Source organism: Apodemus sylvaticus, chromosome 1 (genome assembly GCF_947179515.1).
Source record: "Apodemus sylvaticus chromosome 1, mApoSyl1.1, whole genome shotgun sequence".
NCBI classification, from domain to species: Eukaryota; Metazoa; Chordata; class Mammalia; order Rodentia; family Muridae; genus Apodemus; species Apodemus sylvaticus.
This window is the reverse complement of record NC_067472.1, coordinates 20,556,064-20,572,702: the sequence shown is the minus strand read 5'-3', so window position 1 is coordinate 20,572,702 and position 16,639 is coordinate 20,556,064. Positions and strand designations below refer to the sequence as shown.

General features: G+C 50.4%; 1 protein-coding gene across 1 annotated transcript in view; it reads right to left on the bottom strand.

The window, feature by feature from the left end:
• Positions 1-16,639, bottom strand: part of Tll2 (tolloid like 2) — a 122,940-nt gene that overhangs the window by 15,872 nt on the left and 90,429 nt on the right. Inside the window, exons 10-15 of the mRNA XM_052186069.1 lie at positions 16,382-16,484; positions 8,754-8,870; positions 7,979-8,124; positions 6,642-6,837; positions 1,698-1,823; positions 133-293 (exon numbers count right to left, since the gene is read on the bottom strand). Coding sequence (XP_052042029.1) covers positions 133-293; positions 1,698-1,823; positions 6,642-6,837; positions 7,979-8,124; positions 8,754-8,870; positions 16,382-16,484 — 849 coding nt within the window. The remainder of the gene's footprint in view (positions 1-132; positions 294-1,697; positions 1,824-6,641; positions 6,838-7,978; positions 8,125-8,753; positions 8,871-16,381; positions 16,485-16,639) is intronic.

Sequence of the window (16,639 nt, the reverse complement as noted above, 5' to 3'; positions counted from 1 at the left end):
TCACAAACACAGTCACAGCACAGTCACAAACACAGTCACAGCATAGCCACAACATAGCCACAAGCACAGTCACAAACACAGCCACAGCACAGTGACAAACACAGCCGCATCAGTTACGGGGCTGAGACATACGTCATTGCCTTCCAGCTCAAAGGCTTCGAACTGCAGGGAGATGCGGTACTGCATGGGGGCCACCACCTGCCAGACACAGTTCTTGTTCGTGGGGTACTCCTTCGGCCATCCGGGGCTGGTGATGGTGCCATTTAGCTTGGTAATGAATCCACCACAGGCCACTGCGTGGAGGAAAACATTTTAGATTCATCTGTTTTTGGTTCCAGGTGACTGCAGTTTCCCCCCAAGCATCAGGAAGACCTGCTGCTGTCCTCTAGTAATTGGGAAGAAGTTAGACAGTCTGAAGTGATCCAGATTCTTTTTTTCTAGTTGAGTGACTTCCACTGGGGCTTTGGAGGAATGAGTGAGGGACATGTCTACTGCTTTTTAAGTGGTGGTGGCACATTTGACCTGTCATATAAGTAACACAGTCGGGGTCTCCACAGGTCTTGGACCAAAGGAGAGCTAGAGATGTCTGCATCAAGCTTCTCACTGCGCCTGGCTTGTGTGAGCATTCATGTAGGTGGGTAGGTGGGTGGGTGGGTCGGTGGGTAGGTGGGTAGGTGGGTCGGTGGGTCGGTGGGTAGGTGGGTGGGTGGGTCGGTGGGTTGGTGGGTCGGTGGGTAGGTGGGTAGGTGGGTAGGTGGGTAGGTGGATGGGTGGGGGGGTGGGTAGGTAGATGGATAGGTGGGTAGGTGGGTGGTGGATGGGTGGGGGAGTAGGTGGGTAGGTGGATAGGTGAGTAGGTGAGTAGGTGGATGGGTGGGGGAGTAGGTGGGTAGGTGGATAGGTGAGTAGGTGAGTAGGTAGATGGGTGGGGGGGTAGGTGGGTAGGTGGGTAGGTGGATGGGTGGGGGGGGTGGGTAGGTAGATAGATAGGTGGGTAGGTCGGTGGTGGATGGGTGGGGGAGTAGGTGGGTAGGTGGATAGGTGAGTAGGTGAGTAGGTGGATGGGTGGGGGGGTAGGTGGGTAGGTGGGTAGGTGGATTGGTGGGGGGTGGGTGGGTAGGTAGATGGATAGGTGGGTAGGTGGGTAGGTGGATGGGTGGGGGGTAGGTGGGTAGGTGGGTAGGTGAATGGGTGGGGGGTGGGTGGGTAGGTGAGTAGGTGGGTAGGTGAATGGGTAGGGGGTGGGTGGGTAGGTGGGTAGGTGGGTAGGTGAATGGGTGGGGGGGTGGGTGGGTAGGTGGGTAGGTGGGTAGGTGAATGGGTGGGGGGTGGGTGGGTAGGTGGGTAGGTGGGTGGGTAGGTAGGTGGGTGGGTGGGTAGGTGAGTAGGTGGGCTGAACCCAGTCCGTGTGGGAAAGGCTATCAATGGAGTCATGCCAGAGTGATCACAGTTCCTTGTGGTCTTGCCATGACGACCACATGAATGTTACACACCCACAGCGGGTGACAAGCTGCAGCCTCTGTCTCACAGTTTTAAGGGTGGCTGGAACCTGTTATGTCTGTGATTGTCCCGGCTTGTTGTCATCTCTTCTGTCCATTGTTATTTCATAGCCAATCACTTACCCATCTCTGTCCCCACTTTTCCTAAAACTTGTCTCCCGTTCCCTGTCATTTCAACTCGACAGGTCCAACGCCTACCTTCACACGTCTTCTTGTCAGCAGCCAGCTCATAGCCAGGGTCGCAGGCACACACGTAGCTGCCGAGTGTGTTTACACAACGCTGCTCACACCCGCCGTGGTCTGGCCTAAAGCACTCATCCACCTCTGCAGGGAGGGAAGGGCACAGGGCTCAACTGTCACCAAGAGTACAGTCCGTTTCCTCCCTTCCATACCATGGGGCTCTAGGTACATTTCTCTATGACAAGAACTGCTCCTAATGGTCACCTCCTAAAAACTCCCTTGTCTACACTCAACAGTCATACACAGCTACAGTCAAAGGCGGGATCCTGATCACATAAGCAGGGGCATCTAGTTATCCAGAAAGGAAAGGACCAGGCCTGCAGGACAGAGTTAAGCAAGGTGCCCATCCAGTATACATGAATGGTTTTGTAGATCTCACCAGGTTCCACACCAGGGGCTTCATGGGCATTCAGTAAAGAATGTTAATAGAGGGATGCACTTATACATGAAGCTGTTCCTAGACAGAACTAGAAGTCTGCTGTGAAGCATTTTTTTAAATAGAAATTCTGCTCTCCCTCCCACCCCCCACCCCCCCACCCCCGGCCCCACTCTCTCTGGCCTTATTTATTTATTTTATGTATATGAATACACCATTGCTCTCTTCAGACACACCAGAAGAGGGCATCAGATCCCATTACAGATGGTTGTGAGTCACCATGTAGTTGCTGGGAATTGAACTCAGGACCTCTGGAAGAGCAGAGCCATCTTTCCAGCCCCCTAAATAGAAATTCTTAAGACGTTTACAGAAAACACTGGGTTCTCAAGTTAGCCACTGTTTGTGGGAGAAATTGTTGGGTAGGCAGGGGGCAAGCCTTGGGGTGGGTAGCCTCAGATGTTCAGGACAAGCAGGCGTCCAGTAGTGTGCTCAGGGCATTAAACAACAGTTGGTAGGATGCTATGAGCTCTGACCGTGGACAGAACACAGGAGTCACTGGAGACCCCCTCAGGAGATGTTAGCTCACAAGCCCCGGAAGTAAGCAAAGTCCTTAGCACTGATCCTCTCTAAGACAAGTATTAGAAATAACAGGAAAATCATCCCGTTGTCAGGTATGTCGGTACATGAGAGACAGCACACAGGGTGTGCTCTGCCTCCCTGAACAGTCTAACAAAGAGACCACTCAACAGCACTAGTGGGCGGGGCAGGGAGGGGAGTGGCTGATCCGTGTTGCTGAGGAACTAGAGGCAGAGGAAGTATGAAGTTGTTGGACAAATCTTGAAAGAATGGATGCCACAAAGAAACGAAAGAATTCAGAATGACTAAGCGATGGGAACAACCTGAAAAGATAGATAGCCAACCTCACCACCGCGGACAGGGCCTCTTTAAAAATACTCTTGCTGGGTAGCTTCTCAGACCCGTGCCTACTGTTTCTCAGAGGGTTCCTTGGGTTGTCTGGCTCCTCAAACTCTCCGCTCATTGGTCCTCCACAAATGCAATGGCCTCTCTATTATTTTTCCCTCTCTGCCTCTGAATTTCCAACTCAAATGAACCCACTTCCAGCCTCCTCCTTGTCTGTTCTGCACACACTCCTTATCAGTGTAATCACCCTTCTCCAGGGAGCGGATAGCTTGTCAGTACCCCAGTGTCTCACTCAGTGGAGAGCACACAGAGTAACTCTGAGTGTCAGGCGTTCTTGGGCTCAGCAATGACTGGGATGAGTTGGTCACTGGGTTCCGAAAGATGCTGTAGGCAGGGAGATGACGTTGTCTGTGGCCATTAATAAATGTAGTAGCAACCATGTTGAAACTGTTCAAGTGACTATTTACTTATTGTATTGAAATATGGAAAACACTTTTTAGGCATCTAAAGCATTTTCAGAAATTTTGGAATAAGGGAAATATATAGGAGAATAGGGAGCAGTAGACAGAGACCAGGACTCCAGGCAAGATGGGTCAGCTTGGGCCAACAGATATGATCCAATCATATGGATTTGGATGCCAGTTGTTTGACTTCTCTGAGTCTTCCTCTACTTTTAAAACAGGAGCGACATTGGCTTTTGTGGTAATTGAAAATTATGCCCACGAAGGACTGGTGTATTGTCAGTGTGCAGGGCTGCCACTTCAGACAACTCTGGCGCAGTTTCTGCTCCTCCAGGAGTTGGAAAGACAATGGTGGGAAGGACAGAAGGAGAAACAGCCTGGGCAGTGGGCAGGAGGTGAGGAGCGGGGCAAGGGCAGGCGAAGGGAGGGGCAGCAAGGATGGCTCCGTGAAGAAGGAACGGACGGACGAGAGGGGCACAGCGGGTCTAAGAAATGGACCAGAGAGCAGAGGTAACTTAGCAAAGATTCCATGAGAAAGGATAAAGATAAATAAAGACCCAGGGGGGACAGAGGAGAGGCCCTGATGCCCAGAGATGTGATAGTTGTGGGCAGGGCTCAGAGGCAAGAAAGAGGGGCTCACCATTTTTCAGCCTAGTTATTGCCAGGTGGAGGGAGAGAAGCCAGTGGAATGGACTTAAAGCAAAGAAAGCACCATTCCTGCAGAGACAAAAGGATTATGCTAGCCAGGGAGCTGGAGAAAAGCTTCAAGGGCAGTGGGCTGTGATGCTGTCCGTGGCACCACGCCATCGTCGGTAAGTGGCAGGCAAGCAGGCCCCATTCTTGCCAGGGTCTGGCAGGCTACATGGGCTCTACAGTACCACCTGTGCCGAGCCCACTGGCTCATGCTCATGCTGGCACACCTTCTAAGGAGATCTGGGAGCATGCAGATAGAATGGGCTGGAACCAGAACTTAGCCGGGTACGGCCGCGGCTCTGGCTTCTTTCTCTCCTCTAGCTACACAGGAAAAGATTACTGAGTTCTATGGTTCAGTAATAAGACCCGGAAAAGACATTAAAAGAATTTCAGAGAGTTAAGGGAAGTTAGAGCACACTCCAGGGCTTGGAAGAAATACCTTGAAGAAAGCTTCTCCTACCCAGCATCCCCTACGGTCCCTCTGCATTGGAATGAGAGGGTGTAGGGATTCAAGACGTTTGTCACACCCCCTGGACCAGCCAAGCCTTGAATGCCACCACCCTCTCTTGAAATCAGCAGAAGTGTAAGGCTCTGCCTGCTGCCTAGCCAACTGGCTCTAAGAGGGGCTGCCATCTGGCACTAGAAGGTCGGTGTGGAGGCCAGCTGGCACCCCGGCCAGCATTATGGGCCAGCTGGGCCCCAGGCAAAGGCTGTTGCCAACTGGCATCAAGGCACAAGGTTCTCTGGCTCATCTGTGGCTCTGCCACGGGCTTGGTGGTTATGCTTCCAGTTCTCTCCTTCTGCAAATACACACAAGCCAGATACTGTGCTCTGGGCATCCTACTGTGGCCTCCATGGTCGGAGGAAACTGGGCGTTAAAATGTTCACTCCTGGGCTGGAGAGATGGCTCAGTGGTTAAGAGCACCGACTGCTCTTCCAGAGGTCATGAGTTTAAATCCCAGCAACCACACGGTGGCTCACAGCCATCTGTGTAATGGGATCTGACACCCTTTTCTGGTGTGTCTGAAGTCAGCTGCAGTGTACTTAGATATAATAAATAAATCTTTTTTTTAAAAAAGATGTTCACTACTTCTGCATGCCACAAAAGGAAAGAACAGTAATCCCACATCTCTCACGGAGCCCAACACCTTACAAAGGGTCTCCAAGTCATCGTTTCCTTGGAACTTCACGACTCAACACATTTTCTTCTTTCTGTTCTATGGGGGAAACTGAAGCTTTGGTAAGGAAATGAGGCTGCCTAGTGGGGTGGTTTGTCTGGAAGTCTGTTCTCCTGATGTCAAACCTTTATCAGGAATCTAGGGGAAGTACTGAAGAAGAGGCAGGGGCAGGCGCAGTGGCTCACTCTGTAATCTGAGCACTGGGAAGCTGAGGCTGAGGCGTGAGAATGCTCCTGAGTCCCAGTGAGTTACAGGCCAGTCTGGGTTACAGGATGAAATCCTCCCTCACAAGCTAAAACAATAAAATGAAACGGAGGCACAAGGAAGATGGGGGTGGGGGAAGAGAGGAAGGATGGGACTTTTGTCTATCACAGCCGGGGGCATGGGAGAGGAGGGAAGGGAGGAAATAGTGCCCCTGACATGGGTATGGGTGGAGGGACATCAAGTGACACTATAATGGAGAGGTCGTGAAGAAGGAGCTGTGGGGACCCCCTATCTCTACCAAGGACTGGTGGCATGCTCCTGAGGACCCAGTCACAGTGTACCAGGCCTAGGGAATACACCCGTGTCCTTCTTAGGGGTGGTGTACATCCTTTGGGGGTCCTGAATGCCCTTTTAGAGAAAACATGGAAGCCCCTCCTTAGGCTGGATCACCTCTACGGTCTGGGTCTGGGTCCATCAAGGGAATTTGCTCTCTTGCTGCCCTCACACCTCACTCTCCTGGGCAGCAGCGTGCCGGATGGAAGGCAATGCCTTTGGAGTGGAAGACCTGGGATGCAGCTCTGGCTCACATCTAGGAGTGTCAGGAAAGACTGCGGAGGGTCTGCCACTCGTGTCCAAGAGCGACCCTGAACCACCTTTCTCAATGCTGGTCAATATACTCCAAACCTGACCGAGAGGGTGATCACAGGCACAAAATGCTATCAGGTAAAGGAAGTGGCTCACACAGGCCCTGGGACGCAGGGAGCCCAGTTAGTGAGGTTGCCAGGTATGTGTTGTTATCAGGATTTCACCATGGATACTTTGACCTGGTAAAATCACCCTTCAGAAAAATCACTAACTCTCATGTCTCCAAATAGAATAATTTCCTTGCAGAAGCCAACTGGAGCCTGTTCCTCACAGGAACGGCCCTATCAGCAGTTCAAAATGGACAGCCTCCTCCCTGCAAGAGCTTTGCTTGCTGCTAAGGTCTCATAGGTTTTGGAATTCTTACACTGGGGAAAGAAATATTTCTTCCCTTGAATAAACACAGGAACAGATTGCTAAGCCATACCCTTGAAGAAATTGGCTGCAAAGCCAGCTTTGTTGATGGAGCCGTCAGACACAAACTTCACCCACAGTCGGTTGGCACTGGATTTCACTGCCTCTGGCTTCTCATAGCCACAGAAGTGACCAATCAGGGTGCTCTCCTCTGTGGGACCATCTCGGATTTCCAGATAGTCATATGCACAACTGTCATGCCTTTCGATCTAAAGAGAAAGACAGAGGCCATGTGGGTGACACTGGCTGGCTTGGCTTTAAGGATTTTTAACTCAGAATCAAAACCTAGCCATCTCTCACAGATCTAAGCAGGCTGAGTTCATACTCAGCTTGTCCAGTCTGCCTCTGTTGCCAAGGTCAAGACGAATCAGGCCGAGGAGGCTCTAAAAGGAACAAGGAAGATGGGCTTGAAATGGACTCTTAGCTTCCTGTTCTTAACCAAAAGTGGAAAGCCATCTGTGTGTGTGTGTGTGTGTCTGTGTGTGTGTGTGTATGTATGTGTCTGTGCCTATTTGTATCTCTGGGTATGTATCTGTGTGTCTATGTGTGTATACATTTCTCTGTCTCTGTCTCTGTCTCTGTTTCTCTCTGTCTCTGTCTGTCTCTGTCTCTGTCTCTCTCTCTCTCTGTCTCTCTCTCTCTCTCTCTCTGTCTGTCTGTCTCTCTCTCTCTCTCTCTCTCTCTCTCTCTCGTGTGTGTGTGTGTGTGTGTGTGGTGTGTGTGGTGTGTGTGGTGTGTGTGTGTGTGTGTAGGTCAGAGATATACAAACCTCAGAAGACACCTATTTTGTTTTGTGAGACAGGCTTTCTCACTTCCCCAGAGCACACCATTTAGGCTAGGCTAGCTGCCCATAATTCCCAGGGATTTGCCTGCATGGCCTCCCAACTCTGGGGTTACAAGGTATACATGGGGCTTTATGGGCACTTGGGATCAAACTCGGGCCCTTGTGCCAGCAAGGCAAGGAAACACTTCACGGACTGAACCATCTCCCCAGACCCCACCCACCCCAATCCCTTCTGTTTGTTTTTTAGTTGGTCCAATCTGGCCCCAAACTCACTTTCCTCCTGCCTCGCCCTCCTGAGTGCTGGGTACTCTAGGACCCTGTCTTTATTTACTTATTTATTTTCGAGACAGGGTTTCTCTGTGTAGCCCTGGCTGTCCTGGAACTCACTCTGTAGACCAGGCTGGCCTCGAACTCAGAAATCCACCTGCCTCTGCCTCCCAAGTGCTGGGATTAAAGGCATGCACTGCCACCACCGCCCGGCTCAGGACCCTGTCTTTATAGAGCAGAGAGTATGGGGCAGACTCTGGAAAAGTACACACTCTGGAAAACATCCTAGCAACGCTCACCTCAAAGGACTGGAAGGTAAGTCCCACGTGAAACCCCTCCGACACTGTGATCCTCCACACACATTCCTTGGAAGGCCTGTAGTCGTCAGGGTAGTTGGGAGACTGAATCTGGCCTGCATCTTTGGTTATGTCTCCCCCGCACATGGCTTTAGAGAGAACACATGAAAAAGGGGGGTCCTTGATCACGTTCTTACAAACACAGGTGAATGGCTACTTATTGCCACAAGGTGGCTCCAAGAGGCAGCATTCTCTTCTGGGTCTAACAAAACTGGCCTTGGGAAAGTTGAGTTTTAGCTCTGGGTAGCCAAGTAGCCATTCAGAGAAACTTGGATTGGTATGTTTCCAGTTCCGGTCCTTTCTGAGCCGGGAGGATTAAGACACACAGAAGCTGCCCTGGGGTGATTTCACCACCCTTCTCTTATGTGAAACAGGATGTCTGGGTAGCGAGTGGCACGTCAGGCCCCCTGCCCAAGCTCATTCAGGTAGCCAGAGACCACTGCCATTTCCACAGGACTCTATTCCCTGATATACAGTCCACACCCCAGATGGACTGAGAGGAGAGCTCACTGGGCTTGTGACAGCGGCAGAGCTTAGCAGACTTGGCCTGTGCCTTCCAAGTGTGACGGAGGGAGTGTGCGGACCTCAGCTCAGACCCTATGATAAGAGCTTGATCCCCTAGAAAGCTGCCCCATACACCTGGGAAGGAAGCAGGCTGCGCTAGAAGGACAGATGCTCGTCAGGGGCCACCCGCCTGACTGCTTTATCAAGAACAAACCTTCATATACCGCAAAGAAGCCCTTGCCCAGGCTGCTGCTGCTGCTGCGGAATTCCACCCAGAGGCGGCTGTCCGAGGAGACAAGGGGCTCAGGTATTTTATCGCCGCAAAACCTCCCTGGAAAGAGACAGGACAGTCAGGACACTGTGGACATGGGGCCCACCTCACCACAGCCTGAAGGAAAGGTAGGAAGTGGCCAATGGCCCTCAAAGGGACAGCTAATCCTGCACTCCACAGAGGAGCAAATATGGGCTCAAGAATGGTACACCTGTGAGTCCGTGAAGGACAATTCTGGATTCCAGGCACTCAAATTACAAGACAGAGCGAAGGAAGGTACCTTCCCTGCCACGTGGGGTCCTGCAGCAGATCTTGTGGTAGTCCCAGAAGTAGAGAGATGGTGCTGAGCTAAAGATGATGGTTGTTTGTTTGTTTGTTTGCTTTGCCTGACAATTCTGAAGACACCACACCCTTCCCTTTGGGGCACTGGGTACTCGGTTACCCTTGCCTCAGGAAGTAGGGCCAGAGACCAAGAAACCAAAGCTTCCTTGCATTTGAATTAGTTCAGGGCCAGATGCAATACTGAGAGTTAGGCATTGGAGAAGAGTGAGTCCCCTAGACTGATAGTACAGAGAGACTCGGAGGGGAAGAGAGAGAGACTGAGATGAAGAACTTTGGAAGGATAATGGGGAGCTCCTTAAGTATTGATTCCGAGTTCTCTTCCTCCAAGCTAAGACTGGCTCTGGCAGGATGATAAAGACCACTTTATGATAAGACTCTTTAAGGAGACTTAAAGATCTGGGAGAACAGGAAATAGTGCCCCTAGTCCCTGGACAGAGCCCAGCAGGGTCACAAGATTGTCTGTATGGCTTGGCCAGACCTTTGCCTGTGACACAGCCATGTAAAGTTCCCCGTGCCAAGCCTGATGTGACACAGAATCATGACTACCACCTCCTGAGCACGTATGGAGGCAACTTTCCGACAGTTCACAGGCCTTGTGTAGTCGTCGAGTACCTCACAAGCTTGGAGGAAGGTCCATGTGGATTAGGGCTTCGCCCGAGCAGCCTCAGGTTGAGATACTAAGGAAACAACAGCCACAGAGTGACAGCTTAAGCGGGGGGTGGGGGTGAGGGGGGATAGGGGTGGGTGGGGGATGGGGGGGTGTCTCACTATGTAGCCCAGGCTGGCATTATAGTCACTAAGTAGCCCAGGCTGGCCTCAAACTTGCTGGACCCTCCTGCCTCAGCCTCTCAAGTACTAGAATTATAAACATGTGTCATTATAGCCAGTTCTCAATTTTAAAAAAGGCAGACACTTTTTAACCACCAGTGCATGGAAAGCCCTGGTTGAGGCACTAGACACCATAATTATGTTTTATTCTTCTGAGGAAAGTAGAAAGGCAGAGGCCGGGGAAGAACGGGCACCACTGACCCTTTCTTAGCCCTGGCTTATATTCTTTGAGGAAAACCAGGGTTGCGCGCTTCCTCCTTGTTTTGGCTACCTCTCGCCATTTGGATTTAGTGGTCTTCCTAGTCAGTGAAACGAAATTTTTGTCAAGACTTTGGGAAGGAAAAGTACATTGAAAAGGTTGGGAGAAATGGCTCTGTGTAAGCATGAGGATTTAAATTTGGGCCCCAGAAGTGATGTAAGAAAGCTGGGCATGGTGGTGTGTTCTTACAATTCTCACACCAGAGAGGCGGAGTCTCACTGGCTAGCCAGCCTGAAGGTGGGTGGCACCTGAAAAATGACACCCAGTAGGGGGGGTTCCTACCTGCATATGCATACATGCTCCTGAATACATGGTCACCCATGCACACACAGCATGCACATACACACTCATACACTCAAAGAGAAAAACAGATTGGAGGCCTATATACTTTGGGAGTGGCATCTATGGTATGGCCGTTACTGTGATGAGTTTCTAGAAAACAACAGGTAAGCACAAAGGAGCACCACATTTTAGCAAGAGGGAGCACTGTGCAGTCAGATCACAGCAGCCCTAAGCAGGACTGCTTCACCTAGCTCACGTTTTCAGTCTATTTCTCCTTTTAAATGCCCAGCTGCCACAGCCACTGAGAACTGATTCCAAATGAGGGGATCGGGGAGGGGGGGCATCTATATTCTGTCACCTATGGACCTAACTCAATGAGAAGAACCATCTGTCACCCCTCCGCAAGGTGACCCGCCCCTGTCCAACCCGGGCAGGTGTATTGCTCTGCCTCAGCAGATATCCCACATCTCTGTAGTTCTTAGCTGACATCTTGGCTTTTGTCAGCATAGACGCTGTAATCACAGTCCCCCTTTGTCACTGTGTCTGTGTAAGATCCTGTCTGAAGTCTGAAGCGTTTCACACGGATTATCTCATTTCATCCATACTGGTTCTGGCTTGGACCTTAAATGTGCCAAGAAAGCTCCTAGGCTGAAGGTCTGGGTCCCATTGCAGTGGTGATCATATGTAGGGCCTTGGGGCGGGGGTGTTTACTGTCTGGCTTTCTGTCAACTTGACACAAACTGGAGTTATCACAGAGAAAGGAGCCTCCCTTGAGGAAATGCCTCTATGAGATCCAGCTGTAAGGCATTTTCTTTTTTTTTTTAAGGTTTTATTTATTTATTTTATGTATGTGAGAGTACACTGTAGCTATACAGATGGTTGTGAGCCATCACGTGGTTGCTGGGAATTGAACTCAGGACCTTCGGAAGAGCAGTCGGTGCTCTTAACTGCTGAGCCATCTCTCCAGCCCGGCATTTTCTCAATTAGTGATTGAGGAGGGAGGGCCCCTTGTGGGTGGTGCCATCCCTGGGCTGCTGTTCTTGGGTTCTATAAGAAAGCAAGCTGAGCAAGCCAGGGGAAGCAAGCCAGTAACATCCCTCCATGGCCTCTGCATCAGCTCCTGCTTCCTGACCTGCTTGAGTTCCAGTCCTGACTTCCTTTGGTGATCAACAGCAATGTGGAAAGTATAAGCTGAATAAAAACCCTTTCCTCCCCAACTTACTTCTTGGTCATGATGTTTGTGCAGGAATAGAAACCCTGACTAAGTCAGGGGGTGGGGGTGTTCTGCATCTTGAGGTCTCTGACCTTATCAATGGATTAATCCATTCATTGATAGACTCATAGCTTAAGGGCTATTTAGAGATGGGGGGAACTAGATCAATGGAAGTTTGTCCTTAAAGAATATTCTCTCCCTGTCCCATACCCTCGTGTCACCATAAAGTACCAGAAATTTTTTTTTTCTGCCAGGTGCTTCTGGCCTTGTCACCAAACTGAAAGCAATCAAGTGAAGCTCAAATAAACCTTTTCCTGGTTAATTCCCCTCAGGTGTTTTGTCACAGCAAGGCAAAGCCTTCCCCTGAATGGGGTACTGTTATTATCCCCATTTCACAGATGAGAAAAGTGAGGATGAGAGCACTTGTCTCAGAATTGGAGGTGGAAGCAAGATTTGAAGCATGGCAGTTTGAGATCCAGACTTTTGGGGTCACTATCAACATCACCGCTGCCATCACCCAAAGGAACTGGGGTCTGGTTCTGAACATTGTGCAGTTTGGGATCCGACACCAAATGTGCTTCCTGGGAAAAGCGCCATGTTCCCCTCCCAGCTCAGAATAAGAGGAGCACGAATGGAGATCACTAAGCACACTTGTGCCAGTGCCAGGCTTGGCTGTTCGCCTCACGCTATCATTTCTGTTCCTTTGGGAAAATTCCCTTTGCCCAGGAAGCCTCAGTAGTGGGGCCACGCGACTCGACGGGCCAACCTGACCTTTCTGAATTCCCCTCCCGGTTTCAAGGAAACAGGATAAGGGGCTTTAGTGTATGTTATAGAAGCACCGAAAGCCAAGGCAGTTCTGCAGACAAAAAATATGGTGCTTTGGGGGGGATTGCAGGGGGGGTGGGGAGTCCGTGTTGAAGGGCACTGTTTGAGACTACCAACTGGCCCCACCCACGAGCCCCTGCACATACTCTATTAAGGAAGGATAAGTGGCCCCTGGCACCGAAACCCCAGCTGTGAAATATTCTTGTCTATAATTTTCTTTTGAACCCAGTAAGTGCGAATCTGAATCACAAACAGCCTCCCTCGGAAGAGCCCAGGCAGGCTTTCGGGGAAGCGGGCGCAAAGAGGTGTCAGTTCCTGGACTGAAATCTGGTTCCTGGGTTTAGAGGCGTTTAATAAGGATATCGAGAGGAGATGCAGAGGAGGACACTCCAAGTGGGCTCTGCGGGGAGTCATAAAGGCTCCATTCATAAAAAGTTACGTGCACATTGTGCCTGGGCTTTTGCACACTGCCCTGGGAAAGGGACTGTGATGCAGAGGTTTTCCGAGCAAAGATGCCTACTTTACAATCTGCCCTAATCCGCTCTCCCTCCTGCCAAAGGGGCCTTGACCTGCCCCCTCCCGACAGATTGCATGGCACTGACCCCTCCCGGGGACCAGCTTAGCCAACACAATGCACTTGTTCCAAACACAAAAATCCACTAACGACTGCATTTGGAAACATCAGAGCAGACCAAATAGTTGGCGAAGGAGGGAACTTACAAATGAGGAGTGATAGTTTCAGGCACCCGGCCATGCCTTGGCCGCAATGATGTGTTCTCTCTCTCTCTCTTTCTCTCTCTCTCTCTCTCTCACACACACACACACACACACACACACACACACACACATACACACAGAGAGAGACAGAGAGACAGAGAGACAGAGAGAGCAATAACTCAGGTAAAATATGAGCACTAACTCCCCCCAGCCCATCAGCCCAAGCCATCACTACCACCAATAAACTGACAAACCTCACAAGTCCCGTCCCAGTCCTGAGTGCAGCAGAGACACCGGGATCCCTACTGAGAAAATTCTCCGCTTGCCATTGGAGCAGAGGGAATGCCTGGAAGGCTGGCTGTGCCCACTCTCTGGGGAACTTTGGTTCCTTCCTCCCATGGCTTTAGTCTAACCCATTCCTGGGGCACAGGGCTGCCAACCTTGGCAAGCAGAAATCCAGGAAGCCTGGTTAACGCTGGCTCTCAGATAAGCAACGCGTGGCCTTTTTCATCTGTGTGGGAAGGACTGTAAATATCCAGCAGTCGCCTGTCCCCTTCACCAGGACACATGGGAATTCCGGTTTGACTTCAGTCACTAGCTAGGCCTGAAGCTGTAGGCACTCAGTACTCTTGAGAAACTTGGCTTGCCCGTGCCGTGAGGGATTCAGTGACTGGGAGGTATGTCAGGGTGAGGGTCTCCGATTCCTTGTACTGATGAAGCTCTTCCCACACAGCTTTTATAGAATGTTGTTGTGGGGTAGACGGGTGTACGGCACACACATAATGCTGCCCACCACCCTCGTGCTTCCTCGATTGGAGGCAACAAGCCCATCCCTTGATGAGCACCATTCCTACGTGTTTGGTACCAGACAGGACACATGGGCAGCCAATGCGATCATTCTGTGACTCACTTTTATGGGTTCTGTTTAGGTTGTATTCCAGGATTCTTACCTAGAGATATTCTCCAGGCAATGATGGCAATGAAACCCCAGGAGCCCAGCCTTGTTGGGAGTGGGGGTGGGGGAGGGTGCTTGAATGCATAGGAGTGTGCAGGTGCACTTGCACATTCGTGAGGGTGTGGATATGATTACATATGTGTATCCCGGTACATATGGGGGCCAGAGTCCAACATCATGTGTCTTCTGACTCTCCACCTTATTTTTTTTGAGAACAGGGTCTCTTGCTGAATCTGGACCTCATTGGTTCAATTAATCTGGCTGGCTCCGGGGTTTCAGGGCCCCACCTACTTCTACTACTAACCCCTAGTCCTGGAATACAGACATACACTACAGTGCCTGATTTTTAATGGCGGTGCCCAGGAATCCAAACTTTGGTCCTTACACTAGTGATAAAAGCACTTTCCTTGCCAAGTCATCCCCATGCCCCGCACCCTGCCATTTTGGCACACCTGACCAGTGCTATCTGTGACCTAGATCTCTGACTGCTACTTCCTTGTCTATTCATTCTAGGCTGGAAACAACCCAGTGCAGACAGGCTCTACCCGGTCTTAGGCAGTATAACCACATTCCTATGCATACTTCTGGGGAGAACTTAGTTTGTATATCTGGACTAGGAACTGCCTGATGGATTTTTCCCAGTGATGGCACACAGACCTAGCTGCTGCTAGTGTCAAAGGACATAAATTCCCACCTGTTTGTACCCTTGGGAAATCAAACTCACATCTTTCTAGATACAGGCATTTGTGGGCTATCCCCATTGATAGCTGATGGCTACAGATTACTCATGCAGAGGGCTACAGGTTCCCTAGAGACTACCCTGTCTTGTGTGACTGTCACTTCCTGGTCCCGCAGGATCTGACATGACATCAGGGCTTTCTGTCTCATCACCATCTGCAGCCAACTGCCCTGACAACAGCCCCTTCCTAGGTTCATCACTGGCGGCACCGCCAGTGTGGCTTTTCCACTCACATGAAGGAATACGGAGGACCAAGTTATCACCAAAACCTTGGACTTGACCAGGCCAGGAGGGCATCGTTCAGATCATCCTAGTGATGGGGCTATCCCACAGTCAACTGCAACTCCTTCATCTGCCTCTCTGTTGATCTGTTCTCCCTGCAGCTCCATTACAGCTGTCCTCCTCAGACCAGGGAGTCCCAAGCCAGCCCCCCAAACCCAAGACCACTGATTCTAGGCAATATTAATCTTCTGTGATCATCAAGAGAAACCTCTCCTGGGAAACCTTTCTCTTTACAGTGTCTTCCTGTGATCTTTCGCAGGAAGGTCCAAGAGGCCTTTGGCGGATGAGTCTGTACTCTTGTCTACTCCACAGAAATAATCCCCACCCATCAGAAACTCTGGAAGAGATAACCAAGCCAAGAACAGAATAGAAACATTAAAAAAAAAAAAACTCTAAGATAACCACTATGGGTTCTTTACATCTCTAATTTTATTCGAGATTTATATCGTAAATCATAAAATGGTTCCTTGCCGTTGGATTCAGCCCACGCAATGGTTCAAGTGATTTAGTTTTGACAATTTAAGACAGCACAGCTGTGCTCCTCACTTTATCAAGCCGGTCCATTGCACTCACCTCCGCCCGTGACAGCCGCTAACTGCAATTCCTGCGTTAAACACATCTTTATGTTCATGTGTGTGTTTGAAATAACTCCATTTACTCCACTCTGTAACATTGTGCAGGTTACAGAGTGGCCAGAAAAAAAATAATCTCTCTGTATCAATACACACTTCCCCACCCCCAATTTCATTTTTATTGGATGGGAATTTCCCGTTGAAAAGGTGTGTCACAATTTACTCCGCTAAGCCTTCCTGCTGAACATTTAAATTGCTTTGATTCTTCCTGCTTCAGTGCACCTCCCCGTGTTGCTAAGGCTTTGCACACTCCCTTAATTAGTTCCCTAGGAGACATTCCAAGGAGAGGAATTGCTGGGTCATAAGGCACTGACAGTTTTTAAAAGCCTTTAACATGTGTGGCCAAATGGAGTGGCCAGAGTTTTACAATGACAAGCGCGCCCGGGAGTTTGCTGTGCCAGCTGCTGCCACACGGAACCTTCCAGATAGGAAGAGCCTCCCGGAGAACAGCGCCCCCTCCCCCATCTCTCACTCTCTGAAGGCTGAGGTCCACTCACCCAGCAGGGGGGCCTTTCTCCAGTAGCCATCCCTGATCTCCACGTAATCGTACCAGCACAGGCGGCTCTTAAACAAATCCATGGAGGTGAAATTTAGGACGATCTGCAAAGAGTTACCATAAAGTAGGTTTGAACAACAGAGCCCGAAGAGTTCTGAGAGGCGCGTTTAGACGCCCATGTTCTCGTGTTACCTCTTAGCATACAGGGCCCTCAGACCACAGTAGGAGCATCTTCTCAAAGCACACACACACACAGGAA